Below are 18,233 nucleotides of genomic sequence, written 5' to 3' on the forward strand. Positions count from 1 at the left end.
TAAAAGCATTGCAGCAGGGAGTGGAAGAAGCATTAAAATACATAAAAGAATATAAAGAGAAACAAATAAAATCATTTAAATGAATTTAAAAACAAGCAACAGTCAAGATAAGTTAAAAGATATTTCATGCATAGACACATGAGAAAATAAATGTTTTTAACCTGGATTTAAAAATGTCTCCATTTGGTGAAAGTTTAATCTCCACTGGCAGTTTGTTCCACTTATTTGCAGCATAACAGCTAAATGCTGCTTCTCCGTGTTTAGTCTGGACTCTGGACTGGACCAGCTGACCTGAGTCCTTGGATCTAAGAGCTCTGCTGGCTTTATATTCTCTGAACATATCACAGATGTATTTTGGACCTAAACTGTTCTGGGATTTGTAAACCATCAGCAGACTTTTAAAATCTATTCTGTGACTGACTGGAAGCCAGTGTAAAGATTTTAAAGCTGCTGTGATGTGTTCAGATCTCTGAGTCCGGGTTAAAACTCTAGCAGCAGCGTTCTGGATGAGCTGCAGATGTTTAATTTATCTTTATGCATTTCTAAATGCATATAAATTTGCTCATTCAACGGTTGTGTGATAAACTGCTGAAAAAACTGCCCAGTTGTTGTTCATAATGCACATATCATTGTTTCTTTGGTATTTAAGGAAAGATTAGTGATGAAAACAATTAATTAATTTCATTAATTGTTAGAAAAAAAAAGTATGACTGGTGTGTTTTTAAAAATCATGAGATAGGAGTATGTTTTGCGTTACCCAATCATTCAACAACATTTTTGTGTATAGGAGCTGAGGAGAGCAATTAATGGAGTTTTGCCTAATGTTATGTGCTCAACAGTTTCTTGGGGTTTTTTTTGCTGTAGTTTTCATTTCATAATGCATCAAATATTTTCAATGGGTGACAGGCCTGGACTGAGGGCAGGTTACGTCAGCACCTGGACTCTTTTACAACGGAGGCATGTTAATGTAATATGTGCACAATCTGACTTGGAGCTGCATCACTTAAATCAGCAATGCTTTTCCTTGTAACAATAACAATATGACAGCCTATGCTAGTGTATCTGGAAAATGGTGTTCTGCCATTTGTTGATTTGGGGTTGGTTTGCAAATGTTATGTATTCAGCTGAATTCCTTCAAACTGATAAGACAACTGCAACATTTTCCTTTTTTTTAGCTTCTATTTAATGTGTCGAAGTGAAGGATGTAGTCATATTTTTTGTATTACTATACAAGCATTTTGTGATTTATTTTCTTTTGCTCTGTTTTCAGGTGATTATATCATTTATGTCTTGTCTGCATACTTGTAGATGCTTTCTGAATAGTAAATAAAACGGACAAATATAGACACATGTAAGTTTAAATTGGTTTTATTGGCTCATTATAGCCAAATGTGGTCATTTTTCTTCTTAAAAAAACAAAACAATATAAATTACAAACAGAAAGCAGCAATATATATATATATATATATTGATTCTTAAATAAGTGAACACCTACAACAACAAACTCAAGTCAGAGAACAACAATCATATAACAACAAATCAGTAACAGTTATAGCTCTGAACGAAGACAACATTCTTTCAAAAACTGTACAAAACTATATCTTTCAACTTAGAAATAGTCAATGTGACTTAATATCTTCAAAATCTCCACAGGAAAATTAAAATCAGTGAAGAATAGCTATAGTTTGATTCAAATTTACTTTCAGAAAATACAGTAAAATAAAGGTTGGAATGGTCTCTATCAGTGTTTACACAGTGTCTGCATCTGAACATGCATCTGCATCTAGTTTAAAACAATGCATAACTTTACCTGAAGTTCTTAAACACTACTCTCATGGCGATCATAAGGAAAACAAATCTTTGTTTTAATTAAGTCATTTGGTCCCCAGCTCTGGATTTAGAAAGATCAATTGGCCTGCATGTCATGCCTGCATGCATTTTCTCCAAGAACAAGTTTTCAGCTTTTTTGGAGCTGACAGTGCTGTTTACTCACTACAGTGTCACATGCATTAACACTTCATGCCTGATGAGAAGTCTGAGCTTGTTGGAAAATGCTTAATGGCTCTGGGAAAAGCACACAGGCTGGGACTTGCTTTGTGATGCTCTCTTGAGAATGGCCTCTTGCTTTACGCCAGCAGAAGGAAACAACGTAAAAAACAACATTTCCACTGCACACTTTGCTTTTGTCTCAATTTTCATTTGTGGCTTTAGATACAGAGAAGAAATCTACTCAGTTAATCAGGCTCCTTTTTTTCTTTATGAGGGCCCAAGGCGCTCTTTTCTTCATAGAGAGGCCATCAAGGAAATTCAATTCTACCTCATGAAACAAGCATCAAGAAAAGAAAGAACAGTCCAGAATCTGCTTCTTACTTCCTCCTCTTTTTTTTCTTCTTTTTCTTAGTCTCTGTCTACTCTTTATGACTGGCTGATTGCGGCGGGGGCAATCATCATCATGCTGGACTTCAGAGGGTAATAGCGGCCCCTCCAGGTCTTCCAGAAAATGCCTTGCTTCCTCTGGTGTCGCTGCTTAGGTGGAGGGCTCTGGTAATATCTACCATTTAGGTTGGAGCGACCACAGTTACTGAACCACCAACCGCCTGTAAAGATAATGACAAAATTAGGTTCATTGCTGCAATATTGTCAAATGCAAATGAACACTATAACAAATTTGTGTCTGGAGATAATTAATTCTTGATATTTACCAGAGAGGTGTCTGGCACAGTTGGTGTCAACCTTCCGGTCATTGTCTTGGTCAAGGGTGGAAAAAGGCAGACCTGGAATGGCGTCAGTCCCCAAGGAGCTCTCCAAGGTACCGAAAGTCCCACTCTCCTGGATAAAGAGCGAATATTTGGTGTCTTTTCCACCCAGTTGGAAGACAAAGCGGACAGAAGCTGAGTCATCTCCCCAGTCAGAGAGCTTGATGTTGAGAATGTAATCGCCTTCTTTAGCAATTGTGTGGATGTTTTCGAGACCCAACCAGAACTCTCCTGGACAAAAAGAAAACGAGAAAAGAGAAAAAAATATATAAGAAAACAATGCAGAGTTCAGAATTCTGACTTCTGTGACTGTCTCGACCTCAGCTTGTCTTTGATTCATTTTATGCTTATCAGTATAAATGTATTTTTTAAGAGACTTTCGGTGCAGTGGAAGTAAAAGACAATGCCGTGAGAATGTATCTGACCCAGCTAGCACCAGATAATGAGAATGAGATAAAACTCCGTAAAGTGTATTTACCATTGAGGTTGCCAAAGCCTTTCTCATAAGCCTCCCACAGCTGGTCAAAGTCCACTGTGCCATCTTGGCGCCTTTGGATGACTGTCCATCCTCCATCTGGATTGAGAGAAACAGAGAGTGTTGATCAGAAAGTGTTGCAACCAGGGAAAACAGCAGAATCAGAAGTTTTCTCCACTCACCAGCAGTCATCTCACAGAAGACATTAAAGGGCTCTGAGTTTACTGGCTGAATGTTGTAGACCCCACTGGTGGTCTCGCCTCGCAGAAACAGTTCATGACAGTCCGCTGCCATCTCTGTAAGATGAACAGAGGAAGAAAAACAACTCTGTCAGTACAGTACCAGTACATAGCAGCTTGAACAATGTGATGGCTTTTCCCTGGAATGCTATTCAAGCTTGACACATTTACGGTTACAGAAATTCTGCGAATCTAAAAAGCTGGAAGTTTCTTGAGTCAAGGCCAAAGATGAAGTAGCCTGGCTAAAGATGAAGTGCTCCTGTTTTGCAAAAATTAGGGATGTAATAGTTTGTTTCCTGTTTTAAGGTAATGGCAGATACTGTATTGTGATGCCTTGATTTAAAGTGGTATTTCTGAATTTGATCTTGTTTACTCCACCTTTCATAACTAGGTCAGTCAGAGCGTAGGAACCTCTCTGAAACAGAGCACTTTGCTTTGCCAGAGCAGTGTTTGCAAGTAAGAGTATTGTTCTGTTAGAGCAAAGCAAAGCTTTTCACACTAACTCAGGAGATACAAATGTGTACACGATAAAGCCTTTGACCTAGCTTTGAAAAGACAGAGTGGGAAACAAATTCTTTCTTGGTTATAAATATGACCTTTCTCTCAGTTCCCAAGCAGAACTGCCTCTCTGAGCTATTGAGTTACACTCCACCACCCTTTACATTCCTCAACCCCTCCAAGTCTCTGATCCTCTTCCCATTTAGGTTGTCACACCTCCCTCACGTGCACAGCAGCAAATTGGTGACGTAGATGTGCATGGCTGCCGCATGCATAGGCTGTGATCACATGGTAGTGTAGGGGGGGGATGGGTTGTGTTGTTCTAAAGGGTGCTCAGTGACACATACCAGGGGACTCCGGAACCAGTTGGAGCTGTCATTTGTCTAATGGAGCACGAGTCTAATGGCACCTCTCCTTTATTACTTATAAGAAGGATGGCATAATGTTGTGCAATTCAATATCTAGACAAACCTTTAAAAAATGGGTTGTTAATGATTATCTTTTTTTTTTAGCTGAATATTCACCTTCTTATTGTGTCAGTGAAAGCTTGCCAGCTGATCACAGAGCAACAATGGTTTGTTTGTGAGTAAGGACCTTTATGCCAGAGGAGTGACCCTTTAAGTCATGGCTGCAGTCTGCCTTGTGGTCAGGGGTTCTCCTGAACTTTGGCACACTTCTTAATCATTACAAAGGCAAAGACAGAGGAGAGGTTTGTGTTTTGGGGTGGGGGAGGAGAAGATGTTCAATAAAGAGGAGGAGGATGTCTGACTGACTGATCTAGGGGAAAAGTTACTCATTCATCAGTGATGTTTAAATGTTTTAAACAAAAAAGGGGGATGTCGTAAAAAGGGGGAGGAGGCAAGTGTTTTCAAAATGTGGAAGATATATGTACAGAGTTCACAGATAAATTTAGATTTTCCTAGTTTCCCAGGATGTCCTCCTTTCACACAGAAAATTTTATCAGAATGAATAATCCAGTTAAGCTGTTACGGCCCTGACTAAACATGCTCCCTGAAACCAGTGAACTTTCTACCTATTGAAACCTTGCCAGAGAAAAATTGGTTCTTTTCCCTCTCATTCCTCAAAACTTGTTAATGTCAGTATTATTGTGGTATTATTGGGATTTCTACTGGGCGATTAAACCCAATTGTTGCCTCAGCCATATTCCCCTTTCACCTAGTTCACATCTAGGAGCTGATGCTTGTCTTTAAATGCAATAAATGCATTTTTAGTATAATTCTATTTATTCATTTCTAGAATTAACTTAATGTGCTTTTGTTATTAGGGTCATATTAAAGCCTTTCAAGACTAAACTACACAAAATAAGGCCAAAATGAGACAGGAAAGGTTGCAACAAAGTCTTGTGTCTTCCCCAGTTGGTTTGTATCCAGTCCAGTGTAATCCGGATGAAAGCAGTCATTCAAACTGGTTCAGTCTGGTCAGATGGCAGCAGCAGTATGTCGTGACTGTTGGGACCACTGACTAAGCTGAATCATACTCTTAACAATGTTAACTGCTCTCCCATCTTCAGAACATTTTTTGTTCTCTGTGGTCATTATTTGAAATCAGTTCTCAACACACTCCCGGCTGGGGCCTTTCTGTGTGGAGGTTGCATGTTCTCTCCGTGTGTGCGTGGGTTCTCTCCGGGTAATCCTGCTTCCTCCAAACCATCCAAAATGTCCATGCATGTTAGGTTAATTGGTGTCTCTAAATTGTCCCTGGGAGTGAGTGTGAGCGTGTGTGGTTGTTTGTCTGGTTCGTCTCTGTGTGGCCCTGTGATGGACTGGCAGGCGGCGGCCTGTCCAGGGTGTACCCCGCCTCTCGCCCAATGACAGCTGGGATAGAATCCAGCCCCCCCGCGACCCGACTGACGGATTAAGCGGGTATAGAAAATGGATGGATGGATGGATGGATGGATAGTTCTTAACACTGATTTATGGTAGATAAGGCATTCTAGCATCTAGTTATGAAAAACTTGATGTTTTAGGAGAATATTCCGGTTATTCATGCCACTTTGTGCATGCTACCTTGTAGCCTCTTAAGTGATGAATAGACAATCATTAAACTAAAAGGCCCTTCACATCTTCCACTTGATGCTATTTCTGGCACCACGCAGAGAAATTCTTATAATTAGATTGCTTGACTTTAATTGTTATTGATTTAAGCTTCTTTATGCCCTCACCTAACAGATGGTTCACCACATTTGGCGTCAGGGTTTGTTCAGTCGACTTAAGTCAGTGTCAGGAGAGGATTTTTTGACGCTGTTCGGCTTTACTTACCGACTGGTGAGTCGCGTTGCTCGGTGACGCCCCTCTGCACGGGGCCCTGTGTGCTGCTGCTCTGCGGAGTGGACATCTGCCTTGAATGCTGGATCTGAAAAGAATGCAAAAGTCAGCGATGAGATTGCAGAAAATATAACAAAATAAGCATTCATTACATTACAGTTGCACTGGTAAGGAATGCAGAAACGTTTGCTTGCAAACTGTGTGTAAATGCAACTCTTACTTGACTCTGCAGTGTCCTTATGCGCACATTCTGTTTGTCGAGCTTCTCCTGTTGAAGTCTGATGCGCTCCATCAGATCATCAATGCGTCGGCTCTGAGCCTCCAGCATGAGCTGACAGAACACACAGGTGGCACTGTTAGGATTTTTGTCCACTTTATTAGGTACAGCTTCTTTACATAAAATGAACCATTGACGCCAAAGAAAGACTTTGAAAAGACTTGAGATACAGAGTGCAAACACATTTTCATTCTACAATGACAAGCATCTGCCATTCCCAACCAACCGTGATGTAGTTATGTAACTCCCTCACAGCCCAGGAGTTTCAACCCTTCTATAAATCCTTTCATGCACACAAACTGTTTCATAAAGGGAGACCTGCTTAAAAGGTACAGCTTCCATTGGCCCTTTCAACTGTGTCATATGGCTTTCCTTCCTATTATATTATCCAGCTTGTAAAATGTCACAGCTGTGAAAAATTATGCACGCATTCTTGCAACGGATACTTGCAGATCCCTTTGTCTGGCTGCCTTTAGGGTCTCCTTGCACGTACTGCACGCCCTCTTTTCATAAAAGCTGTTGACACCCACCCTTCCTCCCACTGCTCACCCACTGTGCTTGTTGATTTAGTGTCCCCAGAAAAGAATCAGCATAAAAAGCTAGTGTCCATTCAAACTGCAACTCCTCTTAAGAGTACCTTTGTCAAGTGCAACAGCACTTCGTACCTTCTCAAAGCTTTACGTAAACACCTTGCAATAAATAAAATGTACAGTGGTAATTCACCGCGTTATCTTGACATGCCTTATCTTTCTGATCGTCAACCCGCAGAAAAGCTTTCATGCTCACCTGGATGTTGCTTGCATCACTGTTGTTCTTGGCACCTGGATTCATATCAGGCAGTGCAGTGTTGCCCTGTAGCATGCTGTCCACCTTCTCCTCCAGCCTGATCATTCTCTCACTCATTGTCCTTTTCTCCTGCTGCATCTCCTCTGCCTTCTCCCTCAGCTCAGCAGTGACATTCAGCAGATGCCCCTCTCTGTCCTCCAGTCCCTGGGCCCGAGCCTTAAGGGCCTCTCCGTCCACTCGCAGCCTCTGACTTTCCCTTCCCAGCTCGGTTACAGTATGGTTTAAGACTTTCAGCTTGCTGAAAATGTCCCGCATCTGAACTTTGGTTTTGTCCACATGCTCCTTGAGCCCCTGGCCCAGCTGCAGCAGGCCATGGGCAATGACATTAACGTCATCCCATGCTGCATACTGGACACGCTTCTCCTTGGCAGCACCAGCAGAGGGTGAGGCCCCTTTCTTCTCAAAAGGGAAACCTGTGGCCATCAGCACCACAAAGCACAGGGTCAGAGTTGCTAGTGATGTCCTCATTGCTGCTGTTTTCCTAACCTGCTAAAATCTTGCTAATGCGTTTTCTTGTTGCAAAGGTGTGCAGTGTCCTGTCCAGTCCTCTTGAGTTGGATCTGAAAGCTCAGGCTACTGGATGAACAGGCACAGCTCTGCCATTATATAGTTTCACAGCCCTCAAGTCTTAGCTGTAAGCTGCCTGCCATTGGCCAGCCAAGTAGAGGGAGGGGTGCTGTTACTCTCAGGTTTCTGTTCCTCCTCCATTTCTCTGTTAACTATTCACGTTAGAGGCTAAGGAGGGATATGATATAACAAAAAGAATAGTTTTTAATCTTATATCACCACATCATCTGCTGATGGACTCTAACCAGCTGATATTCCTTGCTCTGAAACAAATGACATCCTTTATTGCTTTAGTGCTGTTGAAACAATCCCAAGAGTAATATGTGTAATATTTGTAAGCAGGCATCATTAACACCCTGAAATTGGTAGATAATTATATCAGCCAGATGAAAACTTGTACTGTTCTACAGTACACACAAAGTGAGTCATTCAATCCTCTGAGTAAGTCCAAAATACATATGACAAATAGAATTTTCTTTAAGTCTTGAAATGTCTTTTTTTTTCTGACAAACAAATCTTACGGTTGACTAAACTCAGAGACGACATCTTCCAATCATATTAAACTGAATATCAATATTTCATCACATTTCTAAAGCTGAAACATCAGCTGGATGTTGTAGTACAGATACCATAATTACAACAGGTTCCTTCAAATGTAGAGAAAGAGTGATTATACAAGCCTGTATGTGAGGATTTCCTAATCATCTCTCCTTGGATAATGTGAGGAATGAACGTCAGGACAGGGTTGTACATATGATTTGGCCTGAGGTGCTTTTCTGTAATGATCTGCTACTGGCAGGCTGGACAACTGTGAGAATTAGGGGAAAGTTCACATGGCAGAGAATGCCCATATTACAGCAGTAGGGTTTTCTAACAGCCTCTGTCTGGCAGCTTGCAGTCCACAGTCTGTGTGATCTGGGGCAAGACCACAAAGAAAGAGCTGAGTTAACCCTTTCCTGTCTGCAGCCAGGGCTAAGTAGGTGAAAGGTAACTGGGGGACGGACGACTGCACTGAGATGGGAAACTCAGGTGTAGAATGCAACAAACAGGCATGACTTTCCCCAAAGCCTTATATGGAGGGGAGTTTGCTCTTAATAATCTGTTTATTCAGTTGTAAGTAGTATCTTATTCTTATTTTTAAGTTTTAGTCACAGGGAAATGAAAGGCCAAGTGAATTAGAGGTATATGTGTGGAGCAGGATCATTGTACCTTCTTCAGAAACTGTGTAGTAGTATTATATGACTGTTGAGTGGTTATTCGGGAAGGCACATCTGAAAATAAGCACCTCCCTTTAGAAACAGAACTTGACAGAGATATGAGCATGTACAGTAAGAGAGCAAATGAGGAGAGGTGGACTTTTGATAACATACTCATTTCTAAAAGGGTTTTATTCTTTTTCTTTTGAAGGGAGGCCAAAGGAAGGCCTCTGGTGGGAGATGTACATGAAGATGTGGAAAACAAGACAGCAGAATGTAAATTATAGAACGAGTTGGTAGGCAGGTTGATGTATTGGGAAGTTGTTGTAGTACGGTTCTGCAGTTGGCAAGTCAGGAAATTGTATAAGAAATTATCATTTTTTTGAGATTCTCAGATTTCATCATTGATTGAAGAACTGAGGTGTTTTGTTGAAGTAGCGCACAATGTGCTTGTAGTCTTGTCAAATACTCACTCAAAGGAGTATTTGTTATTTATTCTTGTTTTATTTAGTGATTCTAACAGATGCATTAACAATGTGTGATGATTAATTTTTACCAGTAATAACAAGCTGTTGTTTGTTAAGTTTCTGCTATTGTATCACATTTTTAATATGTTTTGTATTTAACATGTAATCTTTAAAGTAGAATTGCCAAAATAGTTTGAGGTCGCATTTTCTTTCAAACTGTAGTGGAGTTCAATAATGAACACTAAGGTGAATAAAAGTGCGTCAAATAGTGCAAGTAGCAGCATTCAAGTAAATGGACTTTGTCGCATTTCAACATGGATTTAATCCAAAGAAGGGCTCTAAAACAAAAAACAAATGACAGACCATTAGCATTCTCAGTAGTCATTATACATACTTCAGAACATATTACACAAGTTGACTGAATAAACATCACTTCAATCTATTTAATATCTGTGATAATGTCTGAGGCTTATGGGAATTTGTCTATTCTGTATCCTCTGAACCAGATTCTCAAGCCACACAGACGTGTGTAAGTGATCATCACCGGATCCACACCTCGCCACAGCTGCTTATTCGATTTCCTAACATGGCTGCTCCCATCTCTAGCCAGCATGGTGACCTTTTGCCCAGATTCCAAACACAGAACATCTGTAAATCCCAGTGCAGCCCACAGACTTAGTCATGTATGAGGGGATGGAAAGAAAGAGGCGAAAAAAAACAGGTGCCGGAGGCTTCTAGAACAGTAAGCCTCTGGTTCCCATGGATAGATGGTGATCTATGGTCTTTTGCATTTTTTTGACAATTTCATGAGGTTTTGGATGGGTTTAGTCAAAGATTTCCCCATTTGTGTTTGCCACAAATAGATTTCTGTATATATATTTTGAAAATTAAAGTTATAGAAGGAAATGTTGGGAAAAAATCTCATTGTTTGTTCCTGTTCAAATTTTTAGGAGTTCAGCTCATGAACACTCAAGATAGATCCAACATCACATCTGGTCCATTTATCACACTGACACACCCAATTTAAACACCCCGCTTTCCTCATTTCTGGTATAAGATATTCATGATGAGTTGACAATCTCTGGCCTTTTGAACTGACTTCACAGCAACTGATTGAAATGCATGACTCTTTGACTGTGTAGGAAAGTCAAAAGATTCTATGATATTGTGCAGGTCTATTTTGGATTTTACAGAAACAGACCTGCTGATAGACCTTCTGTTTGTTGCTCAGCTGATAGATTAGAGTGGGCTATGTGTTTATTAGCATATAGAGCAGGTAACTGAGATCCAATCACAAGTCTTCCCTGAGTATCCATGTAAGGATGCATGGTAGTGCCAAGTGTGGGCAGTCTTACTTAGCAATAGCCACTTGTGATTTCATCACTTAGGACCAAAACAGAACAGCCATAAAGTCAGAGTTCGACAAGACAGGTAAGTCTAGAAGAAAAGTACGTATGGATACAAAAGGATAGATATTGCTCATTAGGTGTGCCATAATTACAGTAATAATGAAGAGATGTAGACTTCTTTGCTGTGGTAAGGAATATAAAGTTGAAAAGTTTTTATCAACTGGCTTGGTTCTATAAAGTGTCATGGTAAACCATGAGTGGATGCCAGAATACACAATATCAGGGGCCCTAAACACCTTGGGGTTTAAACATAATTGATAAAATCATTATTCACACATCTGCTTCCCAAATGTCATTCAGGTTTCTAACAAATGATCTACACCACACTCACCATATTACAAAGAGGGTTACAACTTAATCAAGCAAAAAGTTCATGATAGGTACACTTGCTTTGATTCATACACACCCTTGCTTGAAAAGAACAATTGTCCTTATCTTGTTTCCCAATTCCCATTCTATACGAAGACAGCAGCCAGCCAGGAAGACACACTACTGCCTCCCAGCGGTTCTCAGCAAGGGCACAGCACTTCCACGAGGTCAGCCTGACCTGTGCTCATTTATCCGAGGGGGCCCTATAGGTATCTGCTTTGCTATCGCTGCCTCAGGACCTACATACTGAACCCAACATAGCAACCACACAAATGAAAGTCTGCATTTCTTTTAGCCTCCAGTTCTCCTCTGAGATGAGCTGTGGCTTGTTCAACCTCCAGCTTAGTTCACTGCAAACAGCCCGTTAGGGAGAGCAGGTTGATAGGAAAGGAGATTTTATTTGAATATTTTTGCATCAACGTGGTTCAAACCAAGCTGTCTGAGCTAGCATCAGCATGGTTTTAAGGAATGTCGGAGTTAATGAACTCGGAATATCTGTTCACATAGGAAAAAAAACTTGTGACATAAGACTAGTTAGTTACATAATAGAAAAGAATGCATAATTACTATCTATGTGGTCCAGTGCCTTGTTTGTGCAGCTGCAGAAAAGTAAATATACACAAAATGAATTATTGCAGGTCATTCTTTTTCTTGCATTGTGAGACGCAGATGCATTCTGACAACACAGTTGTCTCTTTACATACCTCACATGAACTGCTTAGCTTCCACTTGCACAGACATGTGCTGCTTGATTAAAAAAATGTTCTCATCATTGCCTCTGCTTGACTGACTACTATGTAATACTTAAACCTCTCATTCTGGTCAAGAACAAAGTCCCACTGATAGATGGATGCATCTTATACACGGACACATACATACACATACATATCCCTGAGTTCTTTTACTGCTCATTGAATAACTGTGGGTCGCAGCTGGCAGGAAACAAGAGTACATAATGTGCAGTTTCCGGAATGGAAAATTGAGATATGTATTGACTGTGGGTCACCTCAGCAGCTGTCTATGCTATCACTTCTTTATGTTGCATGGAATTTAAAGTGATTTACAGAATGTTTGAAGTAGACACTGTCCCTCTATACTGAACCAGCAAACAGTGTACCTATAAAACTGTACACTGGTATTGAACTAGATCCTCAGACTAAATTCAGCAACAACATATTAGGAAAAACAACACCCCGGAATTTTAACATAAAGTTGGGATATTTGGGGACGGCTTGCTGAATTTGATTCATTTTTGCCTGCTGGCTCGAAGCTTTTTTTCCCCTTCCGTACAGGAATCCCAGTGTTACACAACTGCTGTAAAAGAAAGCACCGACATGACTTGTTGTATTTGTTATTTGTTTGTGAAACTGTGACATCATCAGGAAGCTGGACTGATGGGTTTCCCTTGAAAGTTGTGTCCAATGAGATGTGCTTTTTGTAGAAACAGTTTCCCTGATTTACCAGAAGAGGTAATGCAATGTTCTACGTTATGCTTAATATCAACAATTACAGTACAACAGTTGTTGGGCATTTGATGGAAAATGGTCCAAACCTCACTAGATTCCATGGCCTTGCTATTAGAAATGAAAGTTTCTCCCTTTTAAAAAAAGAAATTAGTTATGTGAGAACATGTGGTAGGATTTCTTTTAGTGTTTTAACTGATAGATTTAGGTGGAATTTAATGAAAACAAAAACAAGTGATTGGAAATTGTTTCAATCTCTTGAATTAGATTCTGATTTAGATTCTGATGATTCTACCTTTACAGTGTGAGAAGTTAATATGCATTTATTCTGTCTGATGATGCTGCAGAATAGATCTATAGCTCAGCTGTGGGTTAGAGTAAGACTTCAGTATTTCTTTTAAAATATATTTTTAAAAAAAAATGTAAATACCTTTAACAGTGTTCATCTGAACACCACAGAAGCCCTGTTGTGAAACGCTATGAACAAAGACAAAAAAAATAAAAAACAAACTCAAGGCCACTTGAGACCAAACATGTTATAAAGGTCAATACTGAATCCCTGAGTGTAGCAGCTGTAAATAAATCAAACATATACTTTTATCATCGTGGGATTCTGAGCAAATGAGGCAGCTGTGAGTGCCAAATGGGTTCCCCAGAACCCACCTCTGAGACTTAAATCTAGCCATTCAACTTGAGAATCTAGAACGTATCCCAACAGCATCAGAGGATGCAGCTTTGTTCTTTTTTTGTCTACAGTACGAGCCCCTTGGTGTGCTTCCCAGTTGTTAAGCCGGATTCCCATGAACTAATTGGCCAAATGTCAAACATCAAGGCACGAAAACTGAGTTTACCAGAATGTAAGAAGCAATTCAGGCCACTGGTTGTGGGATACCCATCACAATTCATTGAGCCATTCATTTGAATCAATGCAAATGAATGGCTTGAAAGTGGATGCTGTTCAGATGCAGGAGACACTGAGGAGAACTGAAGAGGGATCTAACTGTGAATGAGGCCTGTTCTGGGAATTGGCAGACAACCTCTGCTGAGCGCTGAGCAGCTGGGGGTTTGGAGAGGTAAAAGGAAAAAAGGCGTTCCAGAATCCCTACAGGGAAAGGCAAACAGAACAATTCTGGAGGAACACTTTGTAAAAGTGTTCTTCCAGAACAGTTGGGGTCCTGACCTAAAACTGTAACACAGCAGCTGTGCTCTCACTGACATTTCTGCAGAAACAATACCTTTACATCTTTCACTACTTTTGTAAAAAGGATAATATGCTGTCAGTATGTCTGGAAACCATTCAGCAGCAGAAATAAGACTGTCAAAAAGTATTTGTATTACAATGTTAAATAAACATAGTTCTCTCAATGTCAAATTATTCTTTAAATGTTGATCCACGTAGACAGTCTTGTAATTCGTTCGCTTGTGACTGTCCTGCATGAAACAAGAACAGGCAGACAAAGAGTATGCGTGCATGTTTTTGCACATTTGTTGCCTTTCAAGTTGAGACAATCCATTAAAACTCCAATAACATGAAAGGAGCACCTCAATCAGCATGAATCTCTAATCTGATTTAAGATTTAAGAACTGAATTTTAGTGGCCTCTGAAAGTAGTTTTAGTGTTGTGTTTCATGTACAGTAAGGGTGGCTATGGGCTGTGCTGGAGCTCTGGAAAGAAGAAGAAGCAAATGTTTGACTGCAATTATTGATTTAGTATGGGGAGTATTTTCAGTCAAGTTCAAATAACCTGTTATTACATTTCACATGAGCCCCTTAACTCAAAGCTGATTTGTTTGCATCTGAGTTTGTTGATTACTGTCAATCCGAACAATTCTGAGCACACAAAAACAGAACAAAGATTTGTCCCCTTATTTGTGCCCACCGTTAATATTTACTCACAGAAAACGGGTATAAATAATGAGTAAAAGTTCATTTTAATAGAAATAGTAACTGGTAAATGTTTTTGCCAAAGAACTTTTTATTTCAACTTATTAAACTTATTAAACTTATTAAATTCTTCCCTGAGTGGGTTGGCTGTTGTCAGAATAAAGAGCAATCAGCTGCAAATTGGAGGATTGATTATTTGTCCCTTGCCTAACAGGACCACATGTTGAAGTGCCCTTTGGCAAAACACTGAACGTTTCCACCGATTGATCCATTAGTGTGTAGGTGTGTATGATAGGAAATCCTGAAATACTTTACAAGCCTGTAAAAGTATTCTCTCCCCTTGACAATTTTCCTATCTTTTTTCAAATTGGTGAAGTAGAATGGAAAAAAATGTAACCAAAAATGGTGCTCCCCTCCTTGCCCCAAGGTGGCTCTGCAAAGTCCTGTACAGCAATTACAGCTGGGAGCATCTCAGAGTGTCTTTATGGCACATCTTACCATTATTATTTTTGCCCATTTTGCAAAAGCAAAACTGCCTTAGCATTCTTCAAGTCAGATGGGTTTCACTGGTATTCAGCAATCTTTAAGTCATACCACAGATTATCAGTTGGATTGGCGTCTGGGTTTTGACAAGGCCGCTCCAACACTGTTAGACATTTTCTTTTAAACCACTCCAGTGTCGCTTTAGCCTGCTGGAAGGTGAACGTCTGAATCTCAAATCTCAGGAAGACAAAAACAGGTTCTCCTTAAGAATTTCCCTATATTTCGTGCAATCCATCATTCCTTGGAAGATATCCCCAAAGCATGAAGCTGCCACCGCCATGCTTCACAGAGGGCATTATGTTTTGGGGTGATGAGAGGTATTGGTTTTTCAGCAGATTTAGTGTGGCCACCTTTATGGCCAAATATTTCCAAATGTTTGGCGAGCCTCCTTCATGGTGTTTGGAAAACTTTTCTTTAGTAAAGCCCACCTTCATGAAGTGTAAAGCTCATAGATACACAGCTTTTCCAGCTTCTTAAGTACCTTTGGTCTCTTTGTTGCCTCTCTGATTGATGCTGTCCTTGCTCTGTCTGTGAGTTTTAGTAAGATACCTTTTTCTTTTTTTGATGATGGATTTAAGTGCTCCACAGGATTATCAAAGTTTAGGATATTTTTATTTTTTGACAATCCAATAGCTGATTTGTACTTCTCTACAACCTTGTCCCTGACTTACTTAGAGAATGCCTTGGTTTTCATGGTGTCACTTGCTGGGTGGTGCCTCTCTATTAGTAGTGTTCCAGACTCTAGCCCCATTTTGAACAGATCTGTGTAGGTTTATGTGTGTGTGTGTGTGTGTGTGTGTGTGTACAAAAGTCATGTGACAGGTATATTAAACACAGGTGGCCCTTTTTAAAACAATTTTGTGACTGTCCTGCATGAGCCATTAATGTAGCACCAGATTCCATTTAGGAGCTTCATAGCAAAATGGGTAAATACACATGAACATACTGCTTTAATTTTTCATTTTCTTTTTAACAACATTTCAGTGTTTTCTTTGTGTGTGTGAATGGGTGAACGTGGTTTGTAGTAAACAAGCACTTTAAGTGGTCAAGTAGAATAGAAAAGCACTATACAATATGTCTATTTTACCATTTGATCTTCCATTAGTTGTTGTCAGTATTTTCGGTTATTGATGATTATTTTGATATAAAGCTGAAAAACAAGACATTTCTAGCAAGAATGCACCAAAGCTGAAAAAAAGCTGAATCGGATACCACTGAAATTGTTATTGTTATTATTATTTACCTCAATACTAGCCCTAAAATGCCCTCATCATTAATCTTTCTAGAATGTCTTGCAGTCCTGAAATGCAAAAATAGATGTACACAGCTCAAAAAGATAAAGGGAACACCTAAACAACACAATGTAACTCCAAGTCAATCCCACGTCTGTGAAATCAACCTGTCCGGTTAGGAAGCAACACTGATTGTGAATCAGTTCCACCTGTTGATGTGCAAATGGAACAGACAACAGGTGGAAATGAGAGGCAGTTAGCAAGACAACCCCTATAAAGGAGTGGTTCTGGAGGTGGTGACCACAGACCATTTCTCTGTTCTCATCCTTTCTGGCTGATGTTTTGGTCACTGCTGCATTTTGTCAGTGCTCTCACCCCTAGAGGAAGCATGAGGCGGTGTCTACGACCCACAATTCAATTCAATTCAATTCAATTAATTTTTATTTATATAGCGCCAAATACAACAAATGTCATCTCAAGGCACTTAGATAGTAAGTCCAATTCAAGCCAATTGGAATTCAATTAATTAATAATAATCATAATTCATAAAATAATCCAATTCGTTCATATAGAGCCAATTCAAAAACAATTTCCTAGCTAAGAAAACCAACAGATTGCACTGAAAACTTTTTGTTTTTCAGTCCAATCTCCCGGCCTGAGCGTGCCTGAGGCGACTGTGGAGAGAAACGACTCCCTTTTAACAGGAAGAAACCTCTGGCAGAACCAGACTCAGGAAGGGTGGCCATCCGCCTCGACCAGCTGGGGTTTGAGAAGACAGAAAGGGGGGGTGCCGCGGCGGCGGCACTGTAACACCATTCAAAGGATATCTGTTGGAACAGGGAAACACGAGTTAATGACCACAATAATATCACATATACGGTACATAAAGAGAGTAAAGTGAGGAAAGGTGTGACAGATGAGGCCCCCCAGCAGTCTAGGCCTATAGCAGCTTAACTATGGGATGTTTCAGGATCACCTGAGCCATCCCTAACTATAAGCTTTATCAAAAAGGAAAGTTTTAAGCCTGGTCTTAAAAGTGGAAAGGGTGTCTGCTTCCCGGACATTTACTGGCAGCTTATTCCACAAGAGAGGGGCCTGATAACTGAAGGCTCTGCCTCCCATTCTACTTTTAGAAACTCTGGGAACCTCAAGTAAACCTGCAGTTTGGGAACGAAGTGCTCTGTTAGGAAAATATCTTACAATGAGATCATTAAGATATGATGGAGCTCGGTCATTAAGAGCTTTATATGTGAGGAGAAGAATCTTAAATTCTATTCTGAATTTAACAGGGAGCCAATGAAGAGAAGCTAAAACTGGAGAAATATGATCTCTCCTGTTAGTTCTCGTCAAAACTCTGGCTGCAGCATTTTGGATCAGCTGAAGGCTTTTCAGAGAATATGTGGGACAGCCCAATAATAAAGAATTACAGTAGTCCAATCTTGAAGTAACAAATGCATGAATTAGTTTTTCTGCATCACTCTGAGACAAGATGTTCCTGATTTTAACAATATTACGAAGATGAAAGAAGGCAGTCCTAGAAACCTGTTTTATATGCGAGTCAAATGATAAGTTCTGGTCAAAAATAACTCCAAGGTTCCTCACTGTAGAACTAGAAGCCAAGGATATACCATCTAGAGTAACTATATAGCTAGACAATTTCTCCCTGAAACGCTCAGGTCCAAAGATAACGACTTCAGTTTTGTCTGAATTTAGCAGCAGACAGTTCT

The 18,233-nt window shown here is 40.0% G+C and overlaps 1 protein-coding gene across 1 annotated transcript; it reads right to left on the bottom strand.

Moving 5' to 3' along the window:
- Positions 1-1,352: 1,352 nt before the first annotated feature.
- angptl4 (angiopoietin-like 4) lies at positions 1,353-7,974 on the bottom strand. The gene is made up of 7 exons (XM_075484148.1): positions 7,317-7,974; positions 6,474-6,584; positions 6,248-6,341; positions 3,414-3,527; positions 3,235-3,330; positions 2,703-2,987; positions 1,353-2,597 (listed from the first exon to the last, which is right to left on the bottom strand). The coding sequence occupies exons 1-7, from the start codon at positions 7,842-7,844 to the stop codon at positions 2,416-2,418; spliced, it is 1,410 nt and encodes a 469-aa protein (XP_075340263.1). The 5' UTR covers positions 7,845-7,974; the 3' UTR covers positions 1,353-2,415.
- Positions 7,975-18,233: the final 10,259 nt, after the last annotated feature.

The sequence above is a fragment of the Odontesthes bonariensis genome, chromosome 14 (genome assembly GCF_027942865.1).
Source record: "Odontesthes bonariensis isolate fOdoBon6 chromosome 14, fOdoBon6.hap1, whole genome shotgun sequence".
In the NCBI taxonomy this organism is placed as follows: Eukaryota; Metazoa; Chordata; class Actinopteri; order Atheriniformes; family Atherinopsidae; genus Odontesthes; species Odontesthes bonariensis.

Coding starts and splice junctions, on each gene's coding strand:
- angptl4 (XM_075484148.1), bottom strand. CDS start 7,844: ATGAGGACATCACTAGCAACTCTGACCCTGTGCTTTGTGGTGCTGATG. Junction 3,528..6,247: donor GCAACGCGACTCACCAGTCG/GTAAGTAAAGCC, acceptor TTCATCTTACAG/AGATGGCAGCGGACTGTCAT. Junction 3,331..3,413: donor CTTCTGTGAGATGACTGCTG/GTGAGTGGAGAA, acceptor CTCTCAATCCAG/ATGGAGGATGGACAGTCATC.